The 21,025-nt window shown below is 35.4% G+C and overlaps 1 protein-coding gene across 2 annotated transcripts in view; it reads right to left on the bottom strand.

Annotated features, from left to right (window-relative positions):
• The window catches only part of LOC106868097 (N-acetylneuraminate 9-O-acetyltransferase), a 62,880-nt gene that overhangs the window by 12,716 nt on the left and 29,139 nt on the right, over positions 1-21,025 (bottom strand). Inside the window, exons 5-15 of one of the 2 annotated variants that reach the window (XM_014913213.2) lie at positions 20,669-20,720; positions 19,354-19,425; positions 18,765-18,855; positions 17,915-18,020; positions 16,718-16,842; positions 15,767-15,840; positions 14,109-14,229; positions 13,617-13,725; positions 12,802-12,891; positions 11,209-11,328; positions 1,967-2,032 (exon numbers count right to left, since the gene is read on the bottom strand). In XM_014913213.2, coding sequence (XP_014768699.1) covers positions 1,967-2,032; positions 11,209-11,328; positions 12,802-12,891; positions 13,617-13,725; positions 14,109-14,229; positions 15,767-15,840; positions 16,718-16,842; positions 17,915-18,020; positions 18,765-18,855; positions 19,354-19,425; positions 20,669-20,720 — 1,026 coding nt within the window. The remainder of the gene's footprint in view (positions 1-1,966; positions 2,033-11,208; positions 11,329-12,801; positions 12,892-13,616; positions 13,726-14,108; positions 14,230-15,766; positions 15,841-16,717; positions 16,843-17,914; positions 18,021-18,764; positions 18,856-19,353; positions 19,426-20,668; positions 20,721-21,025) is intronic. The other variant, XM_014913215.2, reaches the window with a different exon arrangement.

Here is a 21,025-nt window from a genome sequence, read left to right as displayed (position 1 = left end):
TCTTTTACTTGTTTCAGTCATTTGACTGCAGTCATGCTGGGGTACTGCCTTGAAGGGTTTTAGCCAAACAAATCAACCCCAGGACTTTTTTTTTAAAAAGCCTAGTACTTATTCTATCAGTCTCTTTTGCAAAACTTGCTACATTACAGGGATGTAAACACACCAACACTGGTTGTCAAGTAGTGGTGGGGGCCAAATACACACACATAGATATATAAATACACACAAACACACACACAATGGGCTTCTTTCAGTTTCCACCTACCAAATCCACTCACAAGGCTTTGGTCAGCCTGAGGATACAGCAGAAGAGACACCCATGGTGCCACACAGTGGGACTGAACTGGAACCGTGTGGTTGGGAAGTAAACGTCTTACCATACAGCAACACCTGCACCTGAGTTTCTACAAGACAACTAGATGCAGACCACAGACAAGATTTGTGCAACAGACAAGGTTTCAACCAGGCAAAAATACACTCTAAATATTTCAATTATATAAAAAAAAAGGACTTTCGAGTGAGATCGTTGCCAGTGCCCCTGGACTGGCTCTTGTGCGGGTGGCATATAAAATACACCATTTTGAGCGTGGCCATTGCCAGGACCGCCTGACTGGCCTTTGGGCAGGTGGCACGTAAAAGCACCCACTACACTCTCTGAGTGGTTGGCATTAGGAAGGGCATCCAGCTGTAGAAACTCTGCCAGATCAGATTGGAGCCTGGTGCAGCCATCTGGTTTCACCAGTCCTCAGTCAAATCGTCCAACCCATGCTAGCATGGAAAGCGGACGTTAAACGACGATGATGATGATGAAAGCATCATGATATGTCAGTTCCTTGTAAATAACAACTTTTAGCAGGGTGAAAAAAGAAAGCCAAAAAAAAAATACATTATTTTAAAAATATATCTTGATATAGACTGCAGATAATATAATAACATTTGTTCAAGTAAGACATAATTATTCCTTTGCTGAGAATCACAGATCTCCGGGGTTGTTTGACTTGCTAGAAATAGCAGCCAAATCATGTTCAAATTATATGATACCATCTTTAAAAAGAAAAGGTCTTAGATATACAAAAAAAAAAGTTGAGATGGTCATGGCTGGAGCACATTGGATCACAAACATAAGTATGCACAAACACAAATATATATTGTAACACAACTGTGTTCAAATTAAAATTTGAATATAGTCACGTATTCACAAAGCATGTTTAAAAGAAAAGAAGCTATTCCATATGTGCGTGTGCGTGTGTGTGTAGCATGTATGTAAGGTGACTTTCCACTCATGTCTGAGGAATCCATCACTGACAATAAAAAAAGTTGTGTTATTAGGCCTTACAAACAAAAGTATGTTTGAGCATATCATTCTGATGTATAGCACTGACTTTTATTTAAGTCATCAATGGGTGTGCAAACCACCTTTTCATGTACTGCATGTTGCATAATCTTTTGTAACGAACTGTAGTCATTGTTCTGTTTGACCTGATGGCTTTGTTGGTAACTAACAAAGCCAGCTTTTGTTGCCCAATTCCTGAGTGGCTGAAGACAACCGAGGAACTGACCATTTAAAGGTTGTCCAAAACTGTTTTAAAATACATACAAAAAAAATGAGGTTAACATTCTAGAAATTTCAGAGTACTCAGGTGTTGACAGTGCTTCCTGGATATGGTTAATTGTTACTATTTATTGAATAACAAAAAAAAACTTTACTGAAGTGGGGTGTGGATTGGAGGGGGTGGGGGTGGTTGCAGAAGTTGGGATAAAGAGAAACAGAAGCATGCAGTTATATGAATAGTTGCTGTTGGTCATAGTAAAAGAGTGGCAGGTCCCAGCAAACATCAAACGTGTGAGACTAGTCAATTTCAGAAGTGTAACAGAGAAAGAGTGTGGAGAAAGAGAAAGAGAGTAAGAAAGAGTGTATGAGACAGAGAGAGAGAGAGAGAGAGAGAGAGAGAGATTCAAAACTTACTTCTAGAAGGCGGTGAATACTTTTCTTTCTTGTATGCCAATAGAGGGAAATATGGCAACACCCACGCTGAAAAATAGGATGGGTATATCATCAAGAGCCTTTTGCCGAGGCAAGAAACTAACTTGTAAGGAAATGTTCAAGAGAATTACGCAAATATTATGCACAGGTCATCTTGAAGTTAGTCAAAGTGAATCCTTATATGAACTACTAAGGTTCAAGAGGTATATGGACACCGTTTTAACTCCAGTTGCTATAGAGTTAAGTGCACAAAGGCTAAATCTTTCCCTGAATAGAGAGTAGGGCTTAAGTGTATCACAGGTTTCACTGCCAGTAAAGCAAGTCTCCTTGGAATTAAGTCTCCAACTAGGCATGTAGAATTAAGTGCTCTGTTCCACTCTGTAACACAATGAAATATGTGACAGATATGAACTCTCTTGACTAATGTCCAATACTTTACCCATTTAGTCAGTTTAATTCTGCATCCTAAAGGACAATACTTTGTATTCAAGGAGAGAGAAGAAAAGAAAGGGAGAATCATTAACTAAATCTGTCTGTCTCTTGTAATTAAGACTCATTTTCATTTCAAATCTCTGTCTAACTCATGCAAACATGGAAAAGTGGACACCAAATGATGATGATGATGATGATGATGAAATCTTTTAATTAAAATGACTACAGTCAGTATTTTAACTTTCGATAAAGCTACACCCAATCTCCTTCCAACATCCAAAACTTATTTTCAACTCCCTACACATTCACAGTTTACCAAAATGATTTTTATGTCACCAAATAACATTAAATGGGAATTTTGTTTTTCTATATTTTCTTCTCACATGGTGCCAGGATAAAAGGGGAAAAAATCTCATTTCAAATGATACAGATTGAACTATTTAAGCTTTATAATATAGGTAAAACTTCTCTCTCTCTCTCCCCCCCCCCCCACACACACACACTTAAAATAAAGTATCAAGAGGAATATTACATAAAGATGTCCCACATTTGTGGAATACCTTTATTATACCTTTACATGATACTTGCAAGATATTATTGCATGATGTTTCTGGGATGCCTTTACACAATATTGGTGGGACACCATAACACAATGCTTGATGGTCACCAACACATAATGCTCATGTAACACCTTCATATGGCATTTGCCTGAGATTATTACATGATGCTTGTGGGATACCCTGACATGATGGTCGTGGGACACCATAACACAATATTTGTGAGATATCATCATAGGATACTCATGGAGCATATTTGCATGATGCGCATAGAATATCTTAAGATGACACTTGTAGAACTCCATATCATTCACAAAACACTCATAGCACACTACAACACTGCCTATGAGCCACCATTATATGTGAACACCATAATACAATGCTTGTAGACACCTTTACATGCAGTTTGTAGGACACTATAATGATGTTCCAAGGAAACTACCATCAAACAATTATTCTTAAACATCTTAATATAACATCCAAAGACTATATTACATGATTCTTATGGAAAATCATCACATGAGACTCGTGTAACATCTGTATTTGATGCCAGGAGGACCGTATCATGAAAATTGTTCACAAACAATTATTCGAAAAACAGTTATTCAAAATAAATAACATTTGTGTACTTGATTATTAATTTTATCATTTTTGTTTAGATAAAATTAAAAATTTAGAATAATTAACATTTTGTATAACTGTCCTTTTGAATAATTTTCATTCATACAATTTTCCATTCAAATAAATGTTTTTCGAATAACTGTTTTTGAACAATTATTTTCAAACAATGTTCACAAAATCAGGGGGACACTATACCATAACACTTGTAGGGTACATTATGCGACAGATCTAGAAGACAAGTGATCGGTGAGCAAAAGACAGTTGGGTAAATGGTACCAAGGGTAATACAAAATGATCTATCATTATATATTGGTATTTTATTTTAACCTTAATTAACATATGACAACTGTATTTTGTTTTTCCAGATTTTCATCATAAATGATTTGGTAGCATTGGCTGTAGTGATGGAGATGAGGATGATAATGCTAGGGGTGATGAAGAGGAGTAGAATTATTGACTATGAATTTATTTTTTCTTTTATTATCAGTATTATTTTGTTTTATATATATATATATATAAATTCACAAACACATGCATACATCTCTCTCTCTCTCTCCCTCTCTCTCTACACACACAATGGATATCTTTCAGTTTCCATCTACCAAATCCACTCACAAGGCTTTAGTCGATCTGGGACCATAGCAGAAGACACTTGCCTATGGTACCCTGCAACAGGACTGAATCTGTAACCGTGCGGTTGGGAAGTAAACTTCTGAATATGCCTACACCTATTTCTAATATTAATATCTGAATGTTGAGAACCAGAGAAGATATGACATCAAGTAAAATAAGCAACATGAAATATAAATGTCATATAAGACACGTTGACTATCACTTCTAGCTCATGGCTTTCAATTCACATTCTGTCTTATTCGTGGACTTACCCTTCATCCCATCATCACAGTCAATAATTTAAATACCAGCTGTATACAGAGGCAATCGTTTAGAAGATTATTTTGAGCTATAACCTTGTTTTTTTTTATTGTTGTTTATACCCAAGCGAATTATGATCAACAAGTATTCCAGCCATGACCACTTCATCTTTTCCTTCTCCATTTGCAGGCGTGGCTGCATGGTAAGAGGCAAGCTTCCCAACCATATGGTCTTGGGTTCATTCCCACTGCATCATACCTTGCACAAATGTTTTCTCCTTTAGCCCCAGGTCAACCAAAGCTTTACTACCAATGGATTTGGAAGACCGAAACTGAAAGAAGCTTGTTGTGTGTGTGTGTGTGTGTGTGTGTGTGTGTGTGTGTGTGTGTGTGTGTGTGTGAGAGTGTGTGTGAGTGTGTGTCTGAGTGTCTGAGTGTTTGTCAGCCACCACCATTTGAAAAATGGGGTTTGTTTATATCCCTGTAACTTAGCAGTTTAGCAAAAAGACACTGACAGAATAAGTGTCAGGCTTTAAAATAAGTACTGAGGTTGATTTGTTCAACTAAACCCTTCAAGTCAGTGGCCCAGCATGGCCACAGTCCAAAGACTGAAACAAGTACCTGATAAAAGATACAGTGTATAAAGGACCACATTCTCTGATATGTTGTTTTTGTTGTTTTTATTTAGGGTAGGTTCAATTCAGCTATAATCAAGACATTCCTTTTAATATTTTGGCTACTGTCAAAATTATCCTTTTTCAGATGGTACAGGGTGAGTTGAGAGAGATTTAGTTGCTATATCTAGCTGGTCAAGTGACTACGTAATTTTGTGGTTGGTAAAGAGAGGGTTGATAATATTGTATTTGTAATGGTTTCAAATTTTGGCACAAGGCCAGTAATTTCAAGGGCAGGGTTAAGTTGATTAGATCAACTCCAGTGTTCAACTGGTACTTATTTTATCAACCCTGAAAGGATGAAAGGCAAAGTTGACCCTGATGGCATTTGAACTCAGAACGTAAAGACAAAATGCTGCTAGGCACTTTGCCTGGTGTGCTAATCATTCTACCAGCTTCTTGCATTGTATTTATATTGACTACTATTAAACAGTTATTGATTCATCTCTGCCTGAGAAAGACCTCAAATGAACAACTGAACATTTGCAACATAGATCATCTCCACACTCTGATGGGTGTTGTTAATAAATGAAGATCTAATGAAGGCGGTAATGGAAAATAAAGAAATAGATAACAACCCAAAGGAAACAATATGTTACAAACAGTAATAAATACATAGACTGTAAAACTAAATAAATGGAATTTATATGAAAAGATGACACCTTAAATATACACAAATATATAGAATATATATTGGGGAGGGAGGATATTATTGTCTCAAATCCTAAGACACATGGGATCAGTTACACATTTCCCACAGCATTTAAGGAACCAAGATGATGACATTGCTCCTTAATGAGGCACCAATTTGTCATAGGGTTGCTCATTTACAACTGAGTGGAATGGAGAAACATGAAATGAAGTGTTTTGTTTAAGAACACAGCACACCGCCTGGTCTGGGAATCAAAACCATGATCTTGCCATCATGAGTGCAACATCCTAACCACTAGGCTGTGTACCTTCACACACACACACACACACATACATATATGCACACACACATATATACGCATAAACATACATATATATATACACACAAATACACAAACAAACACATATATACACACACAAACACACTAACAAACACACATATATACAAAATGACTGGAACAAGTAAAAGAATGTGTGTGTGTGTGTGTGTGTGTGTACACACACGCACGCGCACACAGATAACTCAGAAAGTGCAAATACTATGAAAAAACTGAATATTTATTGTCACTTCAATTAGAACATTAAAATCACACACACACACACACATGTACATACATGTATGTATATCTGGACAGGTCAATTCTACATGTAGTAGTTCACAAATTGACATAGATGTCAGATGTTCTGGGAACATAAGGCTATAATAGAACGATATCCAATTCAAAGGGAGATTCATTGCTCATCTGAATAACATTGAGAACTGATTTTTTAAAGTCCAGTAGTTCATAAGAGCCACAATTAAAATAGCTTTCCTCGTGTAACAATGAATGTAAGTGTTTCTGTATGTATAGAATAAACTTCGAATAAGATCACTGAGCCCCTGCATGTTGTAAGAGACAACTAAAAATGGTAGGAACAGGTAGCAGGGCCCATGACTATAAAACACTGCCTCAAAAAATACCTCCAACCTCTGTCAGCATTGAAAAGCAAATGATGATAATGATGATGATGATGATGATGATGATGATGATGATGAGTAATTTACATCCATTTCTCACATGCATCATTTCCTTGTATGGTTAAACAAAAATTTATTTGCATTGCTTGATGCTTCTTAGAATTAATATCATTTTGTTGATTGTGTAGAAGCCATTTCCTTAAAATAATTCCCCTCGAAATCTCCACTGCAAGATGCATTTCAATGTATGCATGCTGTGTGTATGTGCAGGCATGCATGTGCATATTAAAATAGATACATAAATCATTTCACAGCAGAGATTAATCAATATTCACAGAATATAGTAGACATAGCATTATAAATATTCAACAACAATATAATAAACTCATTTAAATATTTCTGTTCTTGGGGAATGTAAATCACTTTCTCTTCATAATTCTTCTCGAAGACAGATTATTAACTTTTTTTTTTTATCATATTTCTAACAAAATACAGTTTGAAGTTGCAATGTATCTAAAAAATTATCAAGAATTTACAGCAATTTAATAAAATCTGAAAAGTATTAAGACAGTGTTTGAAACATAACATTAAATGTTCTTATATAAAATTATGATGGATAATTTGAATATGACGGTAATTTAAGTATGAACATGTTAAATAAAACAGGTGGATTTTTCCTATGAAAGTACCAGATGCAGTTTCAAGCAGGTTAGTATGAAAATGGTTAAATTAGGAATAGATATCCAAAGGTAACTATATTTCTATATAACAAACATATATAAGAACCAGGCAGCAATTTTGAAGGTGGGTGGGAGTCAGTTACATCAACCCCAATACTTAACTGGGTATTTGTTTTATCAACCCCGAAAGGATAAAAGGCAAAGCAGATCTCAGTGAAATTTGAACTCAGGACATAACACTGGAAGAAATGCCGCTAAGCATTTTGTTCAGTACATGTCAATGCTTCTAAAGCAAACTTTATATATATATATGTATATATATACACAAATAAATAAATACATACATATATATATATATATATATATATATATATATATATATATATATATATATATATATATACACAAACATATATATACACACACACACACACACACACACAACATACATATGACAATTAGTCCTTGACAAACCATGTCTGAAATAAAAGACAAGATGGTCACTGATAGAATGAATACCTTAGATCAGACATGAGCAACTTGTGACCTGCAGGAGTTTTGGAATGGCACACTTAATAAAAAAATTACCTTCACTTTTTTTAGTAGTGTGGTCCACATGACGAACCATATCCCATGTGGCCCAGTTCTCAATAAAGGTTGCCCATACCTGTCTTAGATCATTAGTCTAATTAATTAGAGTTGGCCTGGAAGTAAACAACAACGATTCTAACCCCTAAATATTATTAGCATTGATTTCTTTCATTAGTCTTTTATAAAATAATAATCATCATCGTTTAACGTCCGCTTTCCATGCTAGCATGGGTTGGACGATTTGACTGAGGACTGGTGAAACCGGATGGCAACACCAGGCTTAATAATAATAATAATAATAATAATAATAATAATCCTTTCTACTAAAGGCACAAAGCCTGAATTTTGTGGGGAGGGTACTAGCCGATTACATCAACCCCAATGTTTTACTGGTATTTAATTTATCAACCCCGAAAGGATGAAAGGCAAAATCGACCTTGGCAGAATTTGAACTCAGAAATACAGAGATGGGCAAAATACTACTGAGCATTTTGCCCAGTGTGCTATTGATTCAGCAATCTCACCGCTTTAGTAATAATAATAATAATAATAATCCTTTCTACTCTAGGCACATGGCCTGAAATTTTGGAGAGGTGTGGGGGGGGGTCTTGTCGATTACATCAACCCCAGTGCATAACTGGTACTTAATTTATCGACCCCAATAGGATGAAAGGCAAAGTCGACCTCAGCAGAATGTGAACTCGGAACATAGTGGCAGACGAAATACCACTAAGCATTTTACTCAGCGTGCTCACAATTCTGCCAGCTCACTGCCTTAGTAATAATAATAATAATAATAATAATAAGCCAATTACACCGACCCAATGCTCAACTTGTCCTTATTTTATTGACCCCAAAAGGATGAAAGGCAAAGTCAACCTCTGCAGAATTTGAACTTAGCAAATAAAGGACAAAAATGCCACTTAGCATTTGGTTCAGTGAGGTAATGATTCTGCTAGCTCACAGCGACGACGGTGGCGACGACGGCGGCGGCGACGACGACGACAACAACAGCTCTTTACAGAGATATGAAATCTAAGAATTGCAAAGAGCAGAAAAACGAACCTTGAAGATTGTAAAATTTATCCTTTTCCAAGGAATCATAAGTGACACAAACAGAATTCAACCAAATTTCAAAATTGCTTTATGAACTGTTTATCCAAAAACATTAACCACTGCATATATCTATTGTAATTAAAAATAACTGACAAAAATAAACTACAATAATAAAATTAATATAATGTCTCCTCTGTGTATACATTAATCATTATAGATAAAAAAAACTTCTGGTACAAACTGAGATATCAGTATCTAAGGAAGGTAACTCTGCCAAAGATAGTTTTTTTTTTTTATATATGACTGAGACAAGATATTAAATTTAAAATATGTGCTTCATTCAATTTTTTCTTCTTAACTTCAGATATTTTCTCCACAGTACAACAGAACAGACTAAACAGTTGAAACCCAAAACATTAAGACAGGAAAAAAGAAAGTAAATTTTTGCTTCTATTACTGAAAATTCATAAGAATCATCTCAAGCTAGAATTAAATCTAATGATTCTGAATTGAACCATCAGTTTCAACAATATAAGGAATAGTAATACTAATAATAACGGTTTCAAATGTTGGCACAAGGCCAGCAATTTCGAAGAAGGGAGTAAATCAATAACATCAACCCTAGCACTCAACTGGTACTTATTTCATCAACCCTGAAAGGATGAAAGGCAAAGTCAACCACCATGGAATTTGAACTCAGAACGTAAAGACAAACGAAATGTCACTAAACATTTTGTCTGGCATATTAATAATTCTGCCAGCTTGCTGCCTTAATAATAATACTACTACTAATAATAATACTACTACTAATAATAATAGCCACCTACACTTTTCTCTGCAAAATAGGGGTAGTTTATCCTGTTCAGGCTATATTATTAGCATTATTCTGCGATTGAGAATTTAAAATCACTTCTTTAACTATTAATAATAATCTTTTCTACTATAAGCACAAGGCCTCAAACTTTGGGAGAGGGGACTAGTTGATTACATCGACCCCAGTGCTCAACTGGTACTTAATCTAGTGACCCCGAAAGGATGAAAAGCAAAGTCGATGTCAGCAGAATTTGAACTCAGAATGTCAAGGCTAACAAAAGGCTAACTAAGCATTTCACCCAGTGTGCTAACAATTCTGCCAGCTCGCCACCTTAATAATAATAATAATAATAATAATAATAATAATAATAATAATAATAATAGTTCTGATCTAGGCAAAAAGGCCAGCAGTTAGAATACGTTAGTTGATACCATTGACTACCAGTATTTTATTTTAATGACCCCCCCATGGAGATGAAAGGCAAAACTGAACTCAGAAATGGAAAGAGATGGAAGAAATACCACAACGTATTTTACCCAGTGACTGAGCATTCCACAGACAAGTGTACCCTTAATGTAGTTCTCAGGGAGATTCAGCACAACACAGAATGGGGCAAGACTGACCCTTTGAATTACAGGTACAACTCATTTTTGCCAGATGAGTAGACTGGAGCAACGTGAAATAAAGTGTCTTGCTCAAAAATATAACATACCACCAGGAATCGAACTCATGTCCTGACAATCATGAGTCAAATATCCAAACCACTGAGCTACGTACCTTAACAATGATTTCTAACACGGGCCCAAAAGCACAAACACTGAGGGTGGGAACAATCAGTTAAATCAACCCTAGAATTTAATTGGTATTTTATGTTATATAGTTTAGAAGACTGAATGGCAAAGTCAACTCCTGTAGGATTTAAACTGAAAACATAAAGGAAAATAACTAAATACCACAAGACATTTTGTTGGGTGCTCTACTGGTTCTGCCAATCCAATACCTTTTGATAATAATAAAATGCATAATAATTTGTTTATTGATAATTTCTTACATTAATACATGGCAATTGCAAGTGTTAGCAGGTTTACATCTCCCTGTAACTTAGCAGTCTGGCAAAAGAGACCATTAGAATAAATACCAAGTAAAAAAAAAAAGTACTGAGATCAATTCATTGAACTAAAAATTCTTCAAGGTGATGCCCCAACATGGCCACAGTTTAATGACTGAAACAAGTAAAACAAAAGATAAAAGAAGTGATAAGAATTGGACAATTAAACGAAGAACCCAAATCTTGGAATAAAAGAAAAGTATGTCCTACCTGGCAATAGCGGAAGAGACCATACTCTCCTTTCTGCCAGAAATATGTGAAATGACCGTATCCTGAGAGGAAGAGATATGAAGAGACTAAAACTCGGATATGCATGTAGATTGGCAAAACCTAGAGGGGAAAAAGAGAGAGAGAGAGAGACAAGAATTACAACATGTTTAAGCAGTTTAGTTTTGTTTTAAATTTAAATAACTAAATTGTTGTGTCAAAAAGGGTGCTCTGTCTTCATTTGAGCACAAAAAGATAGATTGATTAAGATTTAAAAAAATGAAAATATAAAAGATTAAATTATTGAAAAATTAAGGCAATCTTTTGCTTTAGAAAAATATAACAGCAATCAAAATTCAACCACCAAAAGAGCTACCCACAAAAATCCTTCAGCAAAATACAAAGACAAAGAAAAAAAGGAATTAAGCAATGAAGGGGAGGGGGAGGGAGTAACAAGCTGTACATCCTTGTTCAAATGGTGTGTTTAGCCATGCCCCACAGTTGAACACAAATTAATTCATAAAGAAATATGAAGTTTAAGAGAGTATGAACACCCTAGTCCACCTAGCTGTAAATAGGTACCACAATGTAAGGAACAACTCCTTGTGGTGTGTTGAAACAGCACTGAGATATACGAGTGTTCCATTAGCATGTGGTAATGAGTTCATCTCTTCCTATGGATATAACAGAGATAGCTTCCACTGGGCTGGTTTGAAGGCAAAATCTTCAATGAATCCATTACAATGTTTGATGGGACTCCTCCATTGACTTTTCAGGATACTGTGTAGAGCACATAAGAAAGTCTAGCCATGTGGTTCACTAATTCACTTTGCAATCACATGGCTACAGGCTCAATCCCATCGAACGGCACTTTTCTTTTATTCGATTTTGTCCCACAAAAAGGCTTGAAACCATCATGGCATAAGGGACTACAAAGAAGTGAAAGAAGGGACCTACAAATTCAAAAGATATCAATTCACAGAAATAACAGCCAAATCACACCTTACTGTTCTGAAAAGGAAATGATGTGAACAATGTGGTCACAGAGAGATATACAAAATGATGGTGTGGGTACAGCTGAAATATTAGGTTTGCTTGATCAATGCTGTTGTTGTTGGCACTCCGTCGTTTACGACGTCGAGGGTTCCAGTTGATCCGATCAACGGAACAGCCTGCTCGTGAAATTAACATGCAAGTGGCTGAGCACTCCACAGACACGTGTACCCTTAACGTAGTTCTCGGAGATATTCAGCGTGACACAGTGTGACAAGACTGACCCTTTTGAATTACAGGCACAACAGAAACAGGAAGTAAGAGTGAGAGTAAATTGTGGTGAAAGAGTACAGCAGGGTTCGCCACCATCCCCTGCCGGAGCCTCATGAAGCTTTAGGTGTTTTCGCTCAATAAACACTCACAACGCCCAGTCTGTGAATCAAAACTGCGATCCTATGACCGCGAGTTTGCTGCTCTAACCACTGGGCTATTGCGCCTCCACTGATCAATGCTAACCTGGGGTTAAACAACAACAACAAACTGAAATGTGTAGATATGAAGAAAGTGTACGAAAGAAAGAAAACTTGTGAAAAGGTAACTTACTTGGCTTGCTCCAGTAAAATGGTAAATTAAGATGATTAACTGCATCCAACCCTTCCATTCATCTGTTTGATCTCTATGTAATACACTTGTCTGCAAACAACACACAAATACACTTTAACATTATCAGCTGCAATAATTTCAAGACAAATATCGAGAAAAACTGACATATGTCCTTCACCAATGTACAATTAACTTAGAAAATAATCAAGTGTTTTTTTAAACATGCTATGGCTTAGAGGAGGAAAAGCAGCTTCCAGGGTCTTTCAAAGGATTCATCAGATAGAAAGTGATTTGAGATGAAACACACACACACACGCACACAAATACTTAAATGAACTTCAACACAGTTTGTGTCTAGTAATTTCCACTCACAAGATGTTGGTCAACTTGTGGCTAGAGCAGAAAATACTCAAGGTGTTACATAGTGGGATTGAGACCAGATCAAGTAATTTCTAAGTAAACTTCTCAGACACATAGCAATGCCTGTGGCCATTCTCAATGTGAGTTTAAGTGGGGAGTAGTGCACATTTGACAACTTCAAAAGAATATAGTGTCATACAAATTATTTATACCTTAGTATGCCTTTGATAAATAGTAAAAATTCTTGACCTTTATTGGTCATTAATCAATAAGCACTAATTAATTTAGTAGGTGAAGTAACAGGAATTTTGGTGTTCATGCCTCCTCTTTGATCATTAATGGAGCAAACAAACATGACCAGAAATTGAACTTGCGTCAGAGACTCCGTGCATTTTTTTTATCAAAAAGTCAAAAATGAAGCAACAAGCAGAACAACCAGCAACATATATTCTTACCTGTTCTGTCGGTTCAGTGAAAAAGAAACCCAAAATCATGACATAAGCAAATGGAAGGAAAAAGTTGACATGAGTGTAATACTTGTTTTCTTTCATGAAGAAGTTGGTCCTGAAAAGGAACAAAGTGAAAAAGTTACAGGTCAAATTGTCAAAGTTTGTAATGGAAAAGAATGGTTAATCCTTTTATGGCCCCATTACTAATGAAATCCATTGCCTATATTTTACAATTAAATTTGAAAATAATGAAAGAAAACTGTTCTACATAACCAAACATTATATGAGAGGGTAACTAAAGTTGTCTCAGGCCATATTGATTGATACATAGTTTGAATATGTGGATCACTAGCAAATGTTTAATAGAGTAAATTGTCAAAGGTTTGTTCATTTGAAGAGAACTGACTTGAATGGTAGTTATTCAACAATGTTACATTAATAAATATAACAATATAATAAATAATAATAATGAAATGAAATAATAAAAGAGAATGTTACCTGTCACAGAGATAAAAATAAAACATTATAATTCCCAGCTTAGCCAAATTGTTGACAATTTCTTGGCAGCCATCACTACTATTGTTCTGTGAGTTGGTCTGTCCATTCCGTGGACCATTTTCTAAAAAAAAAACAAAAAGTGTAATTTAGTCTCTTCCAGAATTCTTACAAAATGAATTTCCTGTAAAATGGATGAAAATTAAACAGATCAATATTTCCAACAAATTAAATATTCTTCTTTTGAGACTGGATCTCAGAGCACGTATAAAGCTATAAATTATAGCTAAATAACACAAGACATTTTAATTACCTGTCGGGACACCATATTTTGTTATGCACCATAATATACTATAAAGTATATTAAACGCTTTCATAAATCAATGTTGCATTCTACTCTGTTAGCAACACTATTGCATCACTTGTTAAAGTCATCTCTACTGATTTTGTAGAGAAACTGTTACGACATTTTGTATCTAAGACACTTGATGTAAATGAGACTGAAGATGAAAAAATGGGTAATGGGCATATATCCCATATTTCAGACATTTCCTGAAATATGGCATATACGTCCATTAAACATTTTTCATTTTTCCATCTCACTGTTGTTTACATCAGCTCTATCAGATACGAAATATAACAAAATAGTGCTGGCTATAATTTCTATAGAAAATCTGTAGAGATAACTTTAACAAGACATTTTGCCCTACACTCTAATGATTCAGCCAAATCAACAAACTCTTCAGTAATAATAGAATTAAGACTGAGGGGGTTGTTTGTTTCCAGTCTTCCGTGAGCAAATACTACCTTGCTTGGAAACAGCTAAGGATTAGTGATAGGAAGGGCATCCGGTCAGGTGTGATCTGGGGGACATTAGATTGCTTTTTCTAGAAGATGACACAATCATATAGAAGCTTTTATCTGAGAGTTATAGAAGCACTGTCCAAAACTTCTATCACATTACATGTGAAGTGAGATAGCAGACATGAGAAAAATATTAGCTGATGTTAACACAAATCAGCCCTGATCAAGTAGGCCAACAATGAAACAATGAAAGGCTTTCCAGCCACGACTGCATTGTCCTTTTCTCAGGCACTGCTTATCTAGGACTACATCACCTAATGTGTCTTTTCAAAGGCGTAGGATGCATTTCGGATATTTGGCCACTTTTTCTAGCAGGCTGAGTGACCACATAGAGGTTTATTCTGTATATGTTACTTAGCCTTAGGTCAACCCTGGTTGAACAGACTTATGATCAAAAGCACTGAACCCATGACCATCCCACCTAGTTTAAAGCAAAGAGTAAGGAAGATTATATAAACCAAAATGTCCTTCTTTTTCTAAGATAGCAGAATGTGCTTTAAGGTTGATTTGGCTGCTAATCTTATTAAGTCAAGTAATTATAAAGAGGTTCCTTCAAGAAAATTATCTGTTCTGGTATGGATACATGGATTAGAAGTTATGCCGACAATATATTTGCTTGCTGTTTCATCGTCACCCTCTGCCTCTAACAGAATCCAAACGTGAGAAGAAGTCAAACTAAAATCAAGTCAACAAATACTTAAGTCTACTTAAGTAAAAGGAAACGTGGAGACGAGATTATAATAAACCACTGCACATGGACATTTTTTTCTGCACTAGAAGGGAGAATTACAACTCACCTGCACGTGCCTTAACTCCATTCCTGCGTGTTTTTCTTCTGCGATAGATCCATAATGCTATGGCTGATATGATACTGAAAATTAGAGACATCGAATAAAAAAATCATTTTGAATTCTATTACAAAATTTCAGAAGAGATAAAGAGGAATGATGACGTAAATAGAAGAGTGCCAGATTAAGTGTCTTTTTATACCCTTTAAAGTAACTCTACTGTGTTCACTAGACAAGATATATTACTCTGCTTTCTCTGTCCTACCAAACTGAAATAATCACAATTCTGCAATGCAGTCACTCTTCACGAGATATCAATGTGAAGTCTAGAGTCAAAGCTGAAGCAGACGAAATTGCAGAATTGTCACTGTTTGAGTGAGTATTTCCTGTTTTATGGCTTCACTTGGTTACTTTGAGTCATTTGTGACAATATTTCAAATATATAAATTACCTACATGTTCCAAGTAATTTTCTGTATAATCAAACATGTTTAGAGGTTTAATAATGTATTTGTAGATATTATATATTGGTGATGACCAAAATGTCATGATATTTTTTATGCTATGATGCAATTTTGATAGAGAGAGAGAGAGATATTTAATGTAAATAAGAGTACTTTAGCATGAGTGGTCACAGATGGGCTGGAATTGACAAGAGTTAAAACTAAACTGGAAGAGAAATGAAGAGAATTTAGAAAAGTTGAAAGTAATGTTTGTTCAATCAAACAATTAACTGATGAAATAGTTCATTCAATATTCAACTTTAGGTCAAGTGATTCCTCCAAACAAAAACAAAATTAAATGAAATCAATAAAAAAAATCCAGTGGGATTTGAACTGAGAAATATTGGAAGACCTCACTAAATATTGCAAGACATTTAATCCAACAGTCTGCTATTTCAGCCATTCTACTAGAGTATATGAAAAAAATTAAAAGAAAACAAGGAAGGTGTTCACATTACATGACTAAGAAAGTAGCTGCTGTAATCAACTGGAGAGTAGAAACTGGATCTGGGCTCCGACAGCAGGTTCCATCATTGTAGTTCATATGGTTATTGCAATACATATTGAACAATATTTGGGCGTCCTGTACAGAAAATAAAACAAATATATACAAGTCAATAATTAACACCAAATAACTTTACAAAGTCTATAAACTTATGGTTGACAAACACATGTAGTTCTGTATTTTTTTTTACAAAGGTTTCTCAATTATCTCAACCTCAGTACTTAATGTGGAGCATATCTAATCAATCTTTAATCATTATTGAAGTGGCATGCCAAAAATGCCCACTTAGTACTGTGAACTGTATATATTCTGTGATATCTATTTACAGCCAAGTGGATTGACCATTTGAAAGTTAAATATCAAGGTATTTATAGCAGTGAAGGTGCATGGCTTAATGGTTAGAGCATCGGGCTCACAATCACGAGGTAGTGAGTTCAGTTTATGGACTAGGTTGTATTTTGTTTTCGAGCAAAACACTTATTTCATGTTGCTCCAGTTCACTCAGCTGTAGAAATGAATTGCGATGTCACTAGTGCCAAGATGTATTGGCCTTTGCCTTTCCCTTGGATAACATTGGTGGCTTGGAGAAGGGAGGCTGTTATGCATGGGTGACTGCTGATCTTCCATAAACAATCTTGCCTGGACTTGTGCCTCAGAGGGGAATATTTTAGGTGCAATTACATGGTCATTCATTACCAAAGAGGGTTCTTTATACTATGGGAGAAAAAGAGATAACAGAGAGAGGGGAAAGGAAGAGAAAATGGTTTATGGAATGTGTTTCCCATTACAATTTGTGCTGAGAATTATTGGGGAAAGGAAGAGAGAGACATTAGGTAGTTCTGGCAGAGACTTAACAGCAGAGCTCATAGAGACAATGGAATTCTTGTAATGGTGAAGATTATAAGCTATAAAGACGGTGCTCAATAACTGCTAAAATTTGCACCAGGCCACAATATCTAAGAGGGAAATAGCTGACTGAATTGGCCTTAGTATATGACTATTATTATTTTAGACGCTCCAGAGGTATGAAAAACAAGACAAACACAGAAAAGTAAAGATTCTGCCAGACTATGTCATGATGACAATGATGATGGTTGTGTAATGATGATGATGGTGCCAGAAAACAAAAACAAACAAACTTAAACCTTACCAGTTCTAAAGCAGAACTTGGAATGTGAAGGCCATCAACAGATTCTTTCTTCAGGCCTTGTCCAACCAAACGTGATGAACTCCAAATGCTAGCAGCGCTGTTATCCCTGAAGGTAGAACCAAATACAATTAGTTGGAAAAGTGGAAATGATATTGGGTGAGGAGCTAAAAAAATGCTGTAAACATTGTTTTGTTTCTTTGTAGAATAATTTATTCTATGTTGTTTCAGCCAACCAAGTTGTTGGGAATCTGGGTGGTAGACTTAAACTACTACCTGGTTCAATACCATTCTAGTGCTTTTCGTCCACTCTGTTGCAAGTATTTGAGTCAGGTTTCCAGTCGCAGAGGTCCTGAAAAGGGCTATGGGTACTGTCAGTCCTTCTTTAACTCATTAAAGAAAAATCCCTGCAAACATTGCCTATAATAGATGGACATTTAAACAAGAGATAAATTCATCTCTCATTTATTTCTTGCTATCAAATATGGAGTTAAGCTCTGGCTCTCAGAGACATTCATCAGGAATAACTCAAGAGGTACTTTTAGTATTTGATTACTTACACCAGGAACATTATCTCCTTCAGTCTCATTTCTCTGAACTAAAGGCATTGTTCGGTACCCTGCCCTCTTTTCTGTACTAAGGGCATTGTTCGGTACCCTGCCCTCTTCTCTGTATTACTGGCATTATTCAGTCCCCTTTTCTCTAGATTCATCATCTGTCGTTATATTTCTTGACGTTGACCCTCAGAAACATCAAAACTTTGCTAAACCATTGAAATAATATAACAGTTCAGAAAACTTGTAGTAACTGTTAAAAGAGAAAGCAAGAATTAATAACAAGCTGAACTACTCACAATATCTGGATGGCCACTTTATTGTAGTCATCTATCTGTTGGTTGGTTATCATTGAACGATTCACTGATAGCTTCTCTTCATTGACTGGATCTGAGATGAAAATAAAATACAAAATCTAAAACTTTTAGAACCACACCATCAAAGGAAGTTGTTGTTGTTTAACTCCAAGACAACCTTGATCAAAGGCTCTCTAGCCATAATCATCCCATTTTTCTTTCAGACAGAGTATCTTCTGCATTATATTATTCAATGTATACTTTTTAAAACAGTAGGGTTTGATTTGAGGGAGACTGGTTGCTATTTCTAGGAGGTCAAGTGATCACATAGAGACTCCTACATTGGTTTGCTTCAATGAAGTATTTACATAATATATATTCTTGAAGTCAACTCATGTCTGAGTATGACCACTCCTTAGATGCTGATGGCACTTCTGCAAGTGTGTCAGTAATGGAACCCAGAATGTAACGACAGATAAAATACCATTAAGCATTTCGCCCGGTGAAATTAAACCTTATGTCTAGGCTGAAGAAATTATTCATAAAGAAACTATGAAGTCTATTTCTTACCAAGTGACAATAAATACTTTACCTTGGAGCATCCATAATATCGTTGCTGTATTCTTCAATTTGTTCAAGTATGGCACAATCATAGTCAGGTTGACTAAAAACAAAGGGGAAAAAAACAGTTTTTTAATGGTAGGGCTCTTTCCAAATAACTTTTATAAGGTTAAATGTTACAGTTATGGTAATCTAAAGGATTAAAGATATTCAAACATTGTATTTAGGTGAGGAGGAAAATAAAATCTTGAAAGTCATGTTGGACTACAGGACTACATTATCTTCTTTTAAGACAATAAGGTATGATTTGAAGGACACAAGCTTGGTACTTCTAGCAAGTCAAGTAACCATATAGTACTTTCCTCACTGTCTCAGTCATATGATAGGAGTAAAACAGTTGTTAAAACATAGGGTTTCAGGTTCAATGCTTGGCTGTAACTCCATGCTTTAAGAAATACAAAGGGAAAAAAATGAAGTTTAGTTGGTATGAAAACCATGCAATTAATCAAGATCTACAATCAAATGTGAAGTTAGTATCTCCATAGAATAGTTGCTGTATTTATGGAAAACTATAGAAAAGTTTCTATGAAGAGCAACTGTTCTTGACACAACCAAACATTTGAAATCATCATCATCATTGTTTTTTAGCATCCACTTTTCCATGCTTGCATGGGTTGGCTGGAGTCTTATTGAAGCAGATTTTCTACAGCTGGATGCCTTTCCTGTCATCTGCCCTCACCCATTTCCAAGCAAGGTAACATTTTCTCATCGTCAGACAGGTTTTCACAAAATATTGGAAATGAATGACTTTCATTTACAATAAACACATGGAGTCACAAACACACACAAATATACACACAATCACACACACACACACACACACGCAAATATATAAATGGGTTTCTTTCAGTTTCCATCTACCAAATCCACTTACTAGGCTTTGGCCAACTTGGATCTATAGGAGACACTTCCTGAAGATGAACACGGTGAGACAGAACCCGAAACTATGTGGTTCGGAAGTAAACTTCTTAACTGTTTTTCTATATCCGTAACATAGGCAATAGATAACATTTCATTTTCAAACTACTTAAGCAAGTATCTTTACTGCTGAGTAGTTTATCTTCCACTAAACACTAAATCAGAAAGTAGCAAGATATATTGAAGCAATGGTGATGTTAGGCATGCTACTGAAATATAAAATGTACTGGTTATAGAAGAGGTTTGAACTTCTGGTTGTAATTTGGTGACAAATACTGTATCTTTATTCTATACGTCATGTATATCACACAAACATTGTATAGACAGCAAGTCTATCAAGGTGAAATACTGTATAGGGTTGAACTAACCTTCAAAATTCTTTAGAGCTTGCTCACTAGCATTATTTAGCTTTATACTCCACTGAAAAATAAGAAACAAAAAGGTTCATACAACAATTACACAAAATAATTAAATAAAGACAAACAAAATAAAGTGCTATGAGAGCTTTTTTCTATCATATGCAATTTTTTTTTTTTTACAAAGTATCAGAAAATATGTAAAGGATTATACAAAAGAGATGAATGAAGTCAAAATTACACTCAATCATTTGTGGGAAGAAGAATAACAACAGTTTCAGAATTGTGCTGGTTTGTTTGGCCAGTGGCTTGATCTGAGATCATGTGTTAAAAGTGAAACAATTGCACTGAAGCAGTGCTATGAAAGAG

This window comes from Octopus bimaculoides, chromosome 21, assembly GCF_001194135.2.
Source record: "Octopus bimaculoides isolate UCB-OBI-ISO-001 chromosome 21, ASM119413v2, whole genome shotgun sequence".
NCBI classification, from domain to species: Eukaryota; Metazoa; Mollusca; class Cephalopoda; order Octopoda; family Octopodidae; genus Octopus; species Octopus bimaculoides.
This window is presented reverse-complemented; position numbering and strand designations above follow the sequence as displayed.